At 34.5% G+C, this 12,128-nt stretch overlaps 1 protein-coding gene across 1 annotated transcript in view; it reads right to left on the minus strand.

The window, feature by feature from the left end:
• The window catches only part of LOC101354680 (GPI ethanolamine phosphate transferase 1), a 104,560-nt gene extending 93,426 nt beyond the window's left edge, over positions 1–11,134 (minus strand). Inside the window, exons 1-6 of the mRNA XM_023733944.1 lie at positions 10,897–11,134; positions 8,032–8,153; positions 7,468–7,566; positions 5,030–5,136; positions 2,888–3,012; positions 1,632–1,762 (exon numbers count right to left, since the gene is read on the minus strand). Of these exons, the coding sequence (XP_023589712.1) occupies positions 1,632–1,762; positions 2,888–3,012; positions 5,030–5,136; positions 7,468–7,566; positions 8,032–8,153; positions 10,897–11,117 (805 nt within the window). The 5' untranslated portion in view covers positions 11,118–11,134. The remainder of the gene's footprint in view (positions 1–1,631; positions 1,763–2,887; positions 3,013–5,029; positions 5,137–7,467; positions 7,567–8,031; positions 8,154–10,896) is intronic.
• Between the last annotated feature and the right edge of the window lie 994 nt (positions 11,135–12,128).

Consider the following 12,128-nt stretch of genomic DNA (forward strand, 5'->3'; position numbering starts at 1 on the left):
AAAAAAAAAAAATAGTTGCCACCAAAAAGAAAAACAAAACAGGGGACTGGAATATAAACTGCTCTGGTCTTTAAGTTAAGCCACATAACTATGAAAAATAGTTCAGAATATCTGTATGAATATTCAGGATATTCATATCTACTTAAAGTAGATAATCCTAATTCTAGGAGTGTTTTCTAAAAATAACACTACATATGGTCAAAGATGTATGTGCAAGGATATTTATCATATTATTTATAATAGTGAAAAACAGTAAATAACCTAAATGTGGTAGTCATTAGTGATATTCACCAACTATTTCTGTTCCCTGCCTTTCAGTCACCGGGGAGGATTGCAGGGACCCCACCAATTTGAAGTCAATCTTGTAACTTGGTTTGGCCAGTAGAGTGAGAGCAGAAGTGATATTTGTCAGAGCCCGTGCACTCTGGGCCACATGCCCTCCTCTGCTGCAGTCACCCATGAGAGCATGTGCTGAAATGGAACCTCTGTCAGCCTCGGTGCCCGGGTGACTCCAATGTGCCAGCCCTGTGCCCGCCCATTCTGAATAAAGTAGAATGAGTGAGAAATAAATGCTCATTGTGTTAAGCCTCTGATATTTTGGGTTGCCTGTCACTAAGACATGAAATTGGATCCTGACTAACATACACCATAATAAACAACAGGAAAAGAATTTTAAAAATATTTGTATAGAGGGCAAATATACTGTAATACAGATATTAAAATCATGCCTTCATGGTTATTTGATAACATGGCTAAATGATCAAAATACAACAGAAAAGAACCTGAAACACCAACTAATCCAACATTCAAACTTTTAGGAAGTTTAAAACCTGCATACTGTTTCTTTTCCTCAAAGGAAAGAAGAAGGGAAAGAAGGCTGGCTGGCTGACTTACATAGAATGTATTCAGCAAAACGGTGTTACGGGAGTACAGAAAGTGGGGTACCTGGCAGAAACTAGAACCAGGCGGGCCTGTCTGGCATGAGTGGGAGACACTGAGGAGATGTCACCACTGCCAGAGTAGCACCCAAGGCAGAAAGATCACAGGAGAGCTCCTTTGGGGCAGTAACCACCCATGCTTGGGGCAAACAGTCTAGGCCAGGTCTGGGTCCTTTCTTCCAGGCCAGTGTACTCTAGCCAAAGGAAGCCCATTGTAAGGTAGAACCTAGATCATTAGAATTCTATATTGTGATCTAGGAACCCAAATTTCACCTTTGCTTTATCTTGTTCTCTCTGCACACACTGCATTTGCCTTGGGAATCTTACAGGGAGAACAGGCTCATCTAGGGTAGAATTTCAGTAGCCCCTCAGGAATATCACCGTAACATCACCCCTTTTGCCATTCACTTACAGTTAACTCTATGTAGATAAATTACAGGTACTTTTTATTTTCTTCATCACACTTTCATCTTTCTCCTTTTCTAAATGAGAATACATTCCTTTTATAGTTAGAAAAAGATTGTTAAAATAAGATCAGTTGTTTTAAGCTAACATTTTAAGTGTACAGTTATTATGTGCTAGACAGTCTGCATATACTAAGAAATTTAATCCTGTCAACATTATAAGATCTTTGCAAACTTCATTTACTACTACTTTAATTACAAGCTACATATCACATAGAGACAAACCAACCCCAGTTTGTCATTCCATGGTCAGAGGTAAAGATAAATGTAGTTTTCCCATCATTTCCATAAAAATGTTTAAATATGGACACAATTTCTTTCACTCCATCATCAACTTTTTTAATATTGTCTTTGTATTCCCTGTTTAAAAAGAAATAGAAGAGCAAATTAAATAACATTAATTTATAGAAATCACATTTATTCAACATGAACTCATTACATTCAAAGTCAATAGCTCCTAAAATGCTTTTAGATTTTATCTTTAGTATTTAAAAATCAGCGCTCTTCAGATTGTTGAAAGCAATTTTTCTTTCCTTTTAAAGAAGCAAAAGAACTTAATGTAGCTTTTGGAGATGGGCTAAAAGAAGGGTATGGATTAGCAAACACATTTTAATGAACCCTTTTAAGTACCAGATGCAATAATATGACTTTCAAGTTCACATCTTTCATAACACAAACTATATTGATCTTGACATATTAACAGATATCATTGTTTCAAGTACAGGATTTTTTATCCCTTAAATTGTTTGTGATATAAAATATAATAACAGTTTCGAACAAATTATATTTAAGCTTTCCATACAGTTGAATAAGGCTGGTTTAGTACGAATTCCATCAACTGAAACAGTGCACAATGTTAAAGAAGGGGAGCATGAGGTACTCATTACTAACACCGGCAGCTACCCCAATAGGCTTTACAATTACAGTTAGACTGATCGAAACCAAATGCAAAATAAAGAATAAATGTATCATATAGATTCTTCCTTTTACTTATGCGTTGCAAAACTGAGAAAAAACATTTGCTGTTATATATAAGGAGTGCTACTAAAATATAACATACAAAACTTTATACAAGTATGTGCTAGATACAACAGTAATTACATGGAACACACAAGGAAGGGCTAACTACATTTCTTGTGATATAAAGGTTAATACCATAAAAATGCTTTTTATTTCAAGATTTACTAAAAATAGTTTTAAAATATATAGATTTTCTTCCTACCCTGGTAGATGAATAATATGCAATATATGTGCAGAATAAATTTTACTTATATTAATAGTAGTTTGGCTCCAATAGATGTGATTTTCACCACTACATCCTACTATATCTCATATAGTTGAGAACTTCCCCTACATTACAGTAGTTATTTAAAATATTAGTTCTGTTTTTACAATTACAAAGAAAACATCATAAATATTTTAAAAAATTCGGACAGAACAGCTGTGTCCCTCAAAAAATCAAATTAAATGCAAGATTATAATTACCTTGAGTATGGTCGATGAGCATGTCCATTTGTATCTATTCCTAATAAATGCAAGAAAAAAACTATTTTCTCTTCATTTATCTTAGAAAACAAAGACTGGTTGTTTCTGGCAGCATGAAAGAAATCCTGTATGTAACAAATAATTCAAAAATCAGTTCATTTATTTTTTAAAATAATAATATTGATGAAAACATTTAACTGAAATCATATATAACTATAAAATTAAATTACCTCATATTGCTAAATTTGTCCTCAGGACCTACCAAACTCAAAGTCCTTGTTTTTAGTTGCGACACCTGTGCTCAAATAAGTGTGCTATTTTCTGTGTTATTACTAGGCTTAAAAAAAAGTTATAAAAAGAGTATCTCGATGTCATAACATTGTTCACCCCATATCTAACTTAATAAAATCCAGCAGCAAAAAGAAGTATTTTGGCAAAAGCCAAAAATAAAATAATAATAGTGTAACAGCTTAAGAATGCTTCATCATTTTATCATTTTTAAACATATTTTTGTTCATTATGTATCGCCAACACTGTTGTTGTTGTTAGGTGCTGTCGAGTTGGTTCCAACTCATAGCGACCCTATAGGACAGAGCAGAACTGCCCCATAGGGTTTCCAAGGAGCAACTGGTAGATCTGAACTGCCAACCTTTTTGGTTAGCAGCCGTAGCTCACTGTAGCTCTTAACCACTGCGCCACCAGGGCTCCTATCCCCAACACTAGCAGTTAAAATACAGAAAGAATAAAAAAACATGAAAATTAGGCTAGCCAGACAGCTATATCACCTACCCTGCTCAATCACAAGGAATCAAATCCATGATTTTGGAATTCATGAGATTTTGGGCTATATATGTAAAATTAGTAGCCAAGGGTCTTTAACCAGATGTTGACACAGTAGACTATATTAAGTGATGATTATAAGCTGTTCCAACTTTCACTCCCCCAGCCATATATGTACTCCATACAGTATTATAATATTTAAAATATGTGTCATGTGATAGGCTAAATAAATCCTCAATGTTTACATTTTTTTTAAAAAAGTGATGATTAGCAAAATAATTTGCTAATTATTTTCTTAAAGACAATTCATTTTCCTGCTAATAAAATGATGTTATGAGAAAAAAGAAAATTTTAAGGGGAAATACCCCTAATAACAGAAACAGAGTTTATCAAAAAAACTTCTTGAGCACTTAATTCATGCTAAGTGAATATAAAGGAACATATAGACATGTACAGAAGAATACATTCACAAAATAACAAAAATGACTATATTATGGAGAAGTCACAATGTGAGTTCAAAAGGCACTTCTGATAAAAAGGCACTAAGGGTAAATAAGGGAAAGCTTCTTACAGTGGATGAATTATGTGTTGTAATTTGGAGATGAGGAACAATGGATTGGTAGGAAAGAAACGGCGAATATTCACAACTGAGGTTATCACACAATTTTTGAGAACATAAATTCTTTTGTATTCCCGGTGAAACTGTGATAATTGTCACTATCAAATAGTCCAAAAACCTCTATCACTTCAGATACTCACAGATGTTTTATCATGACTAACTTGCTAACTTGATTTTTGTATGTATGTTTTGTGAGACTATACATAACAAAACACACGTCATCTCAACAATTTCTATATGTACAATTCAGTGAACTTGTTTTTGCTTGTCTAATCTTTTCTTTACAGTAAGAATTGTTTTAAAAACATTACCCACTTTATGTTGTTGTAAACGCACTGCATTTGAACAGCACTTTCCAAAGGGCTTTCACACATCTCACACGGCCTCATTACTGCAAAAGGCTGGTTCTGTGAGTCGATTAAAGATCAAGAAGGTTTACCTACAGTGACTAAACAAAACAGGAATGGAATGCAGGTTTCCTGACTCCCCATGTAGGGTTCTTTCTACTGTTGTAAACAGGTATTTTAAAAGGTATCTTCTAAAAAATTACTTATTTAACTTCCATAATTGGTTATTATGGAACACGTAATTTCTTAGACTTCAATATTTTTAAAATACCCTGCTGCAATATATAACTTTCAAGTTAAGGCAAACAGAAAAAAACTAAGATACATTAACAAATCAATTTTTGATACTTTAGGTACAAATATGTGTGTTGTGGAATACCACACAATAACACTCACCTTAACATTATCAAAAACCCAAGTATCCAGTTTTGTTGCATCATGGGCACCAAAATCCTCTCTTTCAGCTTCATAACTATGTGTATAAACATGATCTCCAGTAGCACCTGAAAATTTGGAAAAAATAAATTTAAAAAAATTTTTTTTAACTGTCATAAAATATGAGATACTCATTTAAAGAGTTTTGTGAGTAAGCAGAATTTTTCACAAAGCACTTCGTGTTATGATGGGGAGGAGAAAGATGGGCAGAATAACAAACATTCATTTAGTGCCGACTATGTGTCATGGATCATACCATGAACTTTAACATATGATTTTGCTTTTCATCCTCACAATAACATATTCTAATTTTACAGCTGAAGTACATGTAAGTCAATTAACTTGGCAAAGTCACACTGCTGACAAGTGACAGAACAATTAAAATAAGCAGCAAGGTTTGTCTCCCTCTAAGGATTAAATTACTCAAAGAAAATAAATAAATAATAAACTACTCAAAGAATTGTGTCTCTTAGGACATTATAATCTAAAATAGATGAAGTTACTTGGTTTATAAAACCTCCTAAAGCAAGAAAAAACTCAAATATTTCACTTCTCTTATCCATTGAATATGCACAAAAATATGCATTTTTCTTAACATAGGGAAATAAGGAGCCACGGTGGCAAAGTGGTTGAAATGCCCAGCTGCTAACTGAAAGGGTGACAATTGGAATCTACCAGCCTCTTTGCAGGAGAAAGATGTGGCAGTACACTTCCATAAAGATTTATAGCCTTGGAAACCCTGTGGGGCCATTCTACTCTGTCCTATAGGGTTGCTATGAGTCGGAATTGACTCACTGGCAATGGTTTGTCTTTTTTTTTTTTTTTTTTTAAAGAGGAATAAATACTGCTTATTGCCAAACAGATTGCAGGGGTCAATAATATATTCAACTTATACATTTGCAAGATATTATTAATTTAGTGAATTTCTGGATTAGTTTCTTGCAGGTTGCAAGGAACAGACACAGTGTAGTGACAACAAGCTCTTATAACATCAGCTGAGCTCAGCTCAAATGAGTACTCCACTGCTTAGCTATTCTCTGCAGCCATAGTGGTGCAGTGATTAAGACCTTAGGGTGTCAACCAAAAGGCCAGCAGTTCGAATCCACCAGCCACTCCTTGGAAACTCTATTAAAAAAAAATCCGAGGAGCAGCTGGTGGATGCAAACTGCCGACCTTTTGGTTAGCAGCCATAGCGCTTAACCACTGCCCTACCAGGGCTCCTGGAAACCCTATGGGGCAGTTCTATTCTGTCCTGTAGGGTTGCTATGAGTCAGAATCAACTCAACAGCAACGGGTTTGGTTTGGGTTTAACTATTTTCCTTCCCATATCCCCAGTAAAGAAGATCTAAGTAGGCATGTTGGTTACCATAAAAAATGAACATTCCTACTCGACGGTTTCTGATTCAGGTATTGTTCCTGTCCCATCAACTGCAGACAGAAGTAGGAAGGGTGGTAAGGCAAGCCACAGAAACTTTATACTCCCCCATCAGCATCAGCCCCCACAAAGCTAAACTGCTTTCCAAAGAAGATAGTATAAAAATGACAAGCAGTTTGAGGATTTTCAGCCTGAGCAGTGTCGTAATGTTCTATGAATATTAGATATAAAATTCTGAATGTATATTTAGCTTTCAGGACACATAACTAAATGAAATAAGTTCACACTCTCCAATGATTCCAATTATAAGCATTATACCCACGGCTAAGCAAAACGTTACAAAACCCTTCCACCAAGTGAAACAACCAATTATTCTGTTCCCAATGAAAGAGCAATTAATGTCATAAAACTGAAATGGAATCCAACTGATTATATAAAATAATATAAATTTTCTTATCAAGATATGTCCTAATACTTGTAGGTTCACACACCTAAACAAGAACAACAAACTCAAATGGCAAAACCCTCAATATATTAAAATAGGATTGATAAATATAATTTTTATATCTTTATGTGAATATCTGCTACCTTCTTAAATAATTTATCATGTAAATGTTTTACATGGACTATCTGATTTAGTCTTCAAAATAAACCTATGAGATAGAAATTATTATTATCATCACATTTTACAAAAAGGAAAACTGAAGCTCAGAGAGGTTATCTAACTTGTCCAAGATTATAAAGCTAGTAAGTGGTAGAGCCATATACTGTTTCACTAAATCCATGAAACTATCAACTGTATAATGTCCTATATTTCAATTACAGCTAAGAAGGAAAAAACACTGCCAATTAAACTGACATATCCATCCATTATAATAAACATCCCTATTTCAGAGATGTTAAAATGTGAAAACAAGTGTCTCAAAATCAACAAATCATTGATTTTAATTAATAGTGTATAAAAACGAGCATATTAATTTATTGCCTATTTACTACATGAGGAAATATAATAAATGACTCTTACCTTTGGCAAACATAGGTAAGATATCTGGGCTTCCCCAACTCCATGTGTACTTGCTTTCATTAAAAAGAGAATCGAATTCTACAGGATTTTCCTTCCATCCTTCGGATAATTGAGAGGGAAAAAGCACACATAACAATAGTAATATACACATGGTGAAGTAAGCCCCTAAAGAAGTATTCTTCAAATTAAAAAAAAAAAAAAGCCACAGAACAAATACAAAATAAAAGATTTTATGTTATATGTATTATACCACAATTATAATAAAAATTAAAAAACTATTAACAGATCAGTTACTTCTTACTAAAATATAGAATCACTTTTGAACTCTTGAGGGTAACATCTAGGAAAAAAAAACATGGATCCTTGGGTTACACCAGTCATATTCTTTCAATAGCACAGGATGATAAAACACTAAACCTTAATTTCAAAATTAATACTAGTGTGTTCATGTGAGCAAGGCATGCTAAAATTCTTGTCAAAAGTATTTCAAAGTATTCTTTTTACTTTGTGACATGATTCAGTGTTAAATTTTCCATGTAATAAACTTGTCTAAATAGACAATACCTTTGGCAACAGCACTGACATCTTCATAAAACCCAGCGATCAGGGCTACGTGCCCTGGCCTAGACTCCGTCGGCACACGTGTATGAGAGACCCCCCAGCTGCCTTCATGCATTACGATATTCCTAAAACATATTAAGATGGACAGTTAATATAGACTACAATTAAATGCTCTCATAGGGCTTCAGAAAAATCAGATTATTACAGAAGGAATCAAAAACACAAAGAGAGTCAAAATTTAAAAAGGAATCTTTCAAATATCACCTGAGCCCAGTCCCAGCCTTCCCACCGGCTGAAACGTGGTAGCCCAGCTCAGACCAGCAGACCTTCCCAACAACCACACAGAATCATGAGACAAAATACAGCACTGTTGTTTTAAGCCATCAACTATTGAGATGGTTGGTTACATACAGGTAACTGATACATACAATATTATTACACCAATGTTAAATTTATTGATGTGATGATAGTATTGTGGTCATGTAAGAGGAGAACGCCCTTGTTCTTAGGATATACATGCTGAAGTATTCAGGCCTGAAGCATCATGACTTGATTTCAAACTGTTTGGCAAAAAATAATTAAAATGTGTGTGCATGTGTGCATGCACTTGAGCACACACTGAGAGAGAATGCAAACAGAAAAAGTTAAAAACTGGTACAGCCAGGTTAAGGGTATACAGATGTTCAAAATAAAATGCTTTCAACTTCTGTGTAATTGGTAAATTCTCAAAATAAAAAACTGAGAGGAGCAGAAACAGCTACTTTCCTAACTAGATATTATATTTATAAATTTGAGATTAAAACAGGCAAAAAGTTTCTTTTGTTAAAATGTATCCAAATTCTTTGAATTGTATCACAGTGATTCTCAATGTTTTGGAAAGAAAGCAACTCCAAGTGAAAGGCCAGTAGGGCAATGAATAATATAAACAGCAAATACATCAAGGACATTTTCAAGATAAACGCTTGACTCAATACATCACTAAAAAAATATTCATAAGTACCAGTTTAGATCCTCTTAATACTGACTTACTTTGTTTTTGTCAAAATACATACATACATAATAAGTAAATGGTTTGAAAACCACAGTCCAGATATTGAGAGAAATAAGTATTTTTTAGCTTTTTGAGTTACATAATGAAAAACAGACTTAAACAGAAAGCGGGGGCGGGGGGGGAGGGGAGGTGGCAGGGGAAGGAATAAGGAAATTTAGATACTTTTTTTTAAAAAACATTTTGATCTATTTAGCCCATACTCAAAGGAAAAAAAAAAAAAAGAGCAACAAAGGCTTTCAAAAGCAGGTTTAGAAGAAGCTGGAAGATTTTTGAAATTGTTGGTATAAAATGGCACACAACACAAAGCACATTAGCTGTCTGAGCCCCCTCCGTCCTTCTACATGACCAGTGTTTCCTTTAGTAAGACCCAAAGGAGAAAAACCCAAACCCAAACCAAGGCCATTGCTGTCGAATCAATTCCGACTTGTAGTGACCCTATAGGACAGAGTAGAACTGCCCCATAGAGTTTCCAAGGCTGTAATCTTTACAGAAGCAGACTGCCACGTCTTTCTCCCAGGGAACGGCTGGTGGGTTCGAACTGTCAACCTTCCTGTTAGCAACCGAGCATTTAACCACTATACCACTAGGGCTCCATCCTAAAGGAGAAACAACTGCTAAGTGCCAAAAAAGCTTGGTTTTTCCTTAATAGCAGTACATTTTTATTAATTCTGCAATGAACTACATTTCTCTACTTTTTTTAGGCCACATCCAAATGTTTCACCCAAATATTTTACATATTTGTGGAACTTTATGTTATGAATTTTTGTGTATTAACCTTAACCTTGGCTTGATTTTATTTTCCTATTCTTATTTGCCAAGTATCCTGATTTGCTCATTTATTTATCTTTACTCTATATATCATGCATTTCTTTAAGCCACTACAATCTACTTCTGAAAATTCAACGTAGCATTAAAGTTAGTCATTCACTCATTCTTCTATCAGTCAACAAATACTTGTTAAACGCTTATTATGTCCTAGGAGCTGAGGACAAAGCGGTGCATGAAACAAAGTCTCAGCCCTCATGGAATTCACATATGAATGAATAAATACATCACATGATGTCACAAAGTGATAAGAACTAAAAAGAAAAATAGAACAGTTACGGTATAGAAAGTAGTGGTGGTGGGTGAAAAAACGGAAGAGTAGGTTGTTTTAGAGTGTTTCAGATAAATTTCCATTTAAATTTGAGTTTTAATGTCCCCACCCCAGCATTAGCAGAGGCACATGAGGAGATTTAGTTAAATATTGGTTTTGAGGGACTTGCTTCTAATCAGAAGAACAATTACTTGTAAGGGAACCATAAGTTGGAAATACCAGACTTTTTCTTTGTTAGTCACTTACCAGGAGCAAAGTTACATTAAACAATAACGTATACCTCGTGAGGACTTTCTGTTATTTTACAGAAGGTTGTATTTTGAGTTAAATTCTATCTTTTCTGGTTAAACAATCAATGGTAATTATTGGTTAATTTTTATGCTTGTTATTACTTAAAAATTTTAACAGACTTATTTTTTCAGAAAAAAATAATACAGTGAATTCAGATCCACTTCTGATAAAGTTTAGGACAAGTTAGACCAAGGAGTTAAGGCCATACATTTCAATTCACCTGTCAGCTACCAAAATTGTAAAAATAATGTTTTGGGGGAAATAAACTGGCAGTATACTTCTAATCCATAAGACACATACATGTGCCTTATTCTCTTTCTCATCATCATCCCTGTGCTCACTGTGAGAGAAACAGTAAAATATTTTGCTGTTTACTTGAACTCAGGATAACATTTTCAAGACATAGCTTTGCACTAGTTGACACGCTCACCTGATAAATGGCGCTCTAGAATTTCCATCTTCATCTAACTCATAAAGTGCATCTGCTCGCAGGCCATCAGCAACAAACAACACTAATCTTCTCGCTGGAGGAGGCAATGGTGTAAACTGAGGAGTCATCCCATGAACCAAAGGAGACGTAAAATAAATGTCAAAGATGGAGGCGAAGAACACCAAATGTACGAGCAATCCCACAATTAAGAACAGCAACATATCCAGTGTTACTACTTAACCTTCAAGAAAAAAACCGAAAGAGAAAACAAAATTAGAGTAAATCTTAATGCAATTGTATATATTTTCACATATTTTGATGACATATAGATTGATCCTGTATTTTAAAATATACATAATTCACAACTTCACTTTCATTTACTACGGTAAGAATAACATTGTTTAATAATAAAAGACAATACTGAAATAATAAAATACCCGACTGCTCAAAAGAGAAAAAAAAGTTCAAGAAAACGTAAGCGATTAGGAACAAGAAACTATTTGTGATAAACATAAATGCATACAAAGGTCATAAAAATTAGCATAGGATCAAAGAACCAGGAAAGAATTAAGTCAGTCCAGCACATAATAGAGAAACTAGGTGGCACAAAAGGTTAAGCTCTTGACTACTAAATGAAAGGCAGGCAGTTCAAACCCATCCAGAGGCACCTCAGAAGAAAGTCCTGGTGATCTGCTTCTGAAAGGTCACAGCCTTGAAAACCCTACGGAGCACAGCTCTACCTTGCCATGGTTGAACTCAACTCAACAGCAACTGGCTTTTGCTTTGTTTTTTTTAAATAAGTAAGGCTTCAGTCAAATCAAATCTTAATTAAAATAGAAAATACAAGACATGGTATTCTTGGTTGCTCATATGGCAACTTGCTATGCTAAGGAATTTAAAATTATTTAAGTATTTGTGGATTGAATTTTTTTTTTTTTAACTCTTGGTAAACAGCTCTAGGCTCTGGTGGTCCCAAGGGTTAGATATTATCTAGCCTTCTCTTGACTATCACTAACTTAAACAAGTAACATGCATTTTGCTCATTCATTTAGTTGAATTATATGAAGGAAAAAGCAGTTAAACTTCTGCACTTCAAAAATTTACACTCATAGAAGACTTCCGGCAAGATGGCGCTCTAGGCAGAAACACCATGCCGTCCCTCCACAACAAAGATCCGAAAAACTAAGCCAAACAGAGAATCAACAATCCTGAAACCCTAGAACATCAAATGA

The sequence above is a fragment of the Trichechus manatus genome, unplaced genomic scaffold (assembly GCF_000243295.1).
Source record: "Trichechus manatus latirostris isolate Lorelei unplaced genomic scaffold, TriManLat1.0 scaffold00063, whole genome shotgun sequence".
Classification (NCBI taxonomy): domain Eukaryota; kingdom Metazoa; phylum Chordata; class Mammalia; order Sirenia; family Trichechidae; genus Trichechus; species Trichechus manatus.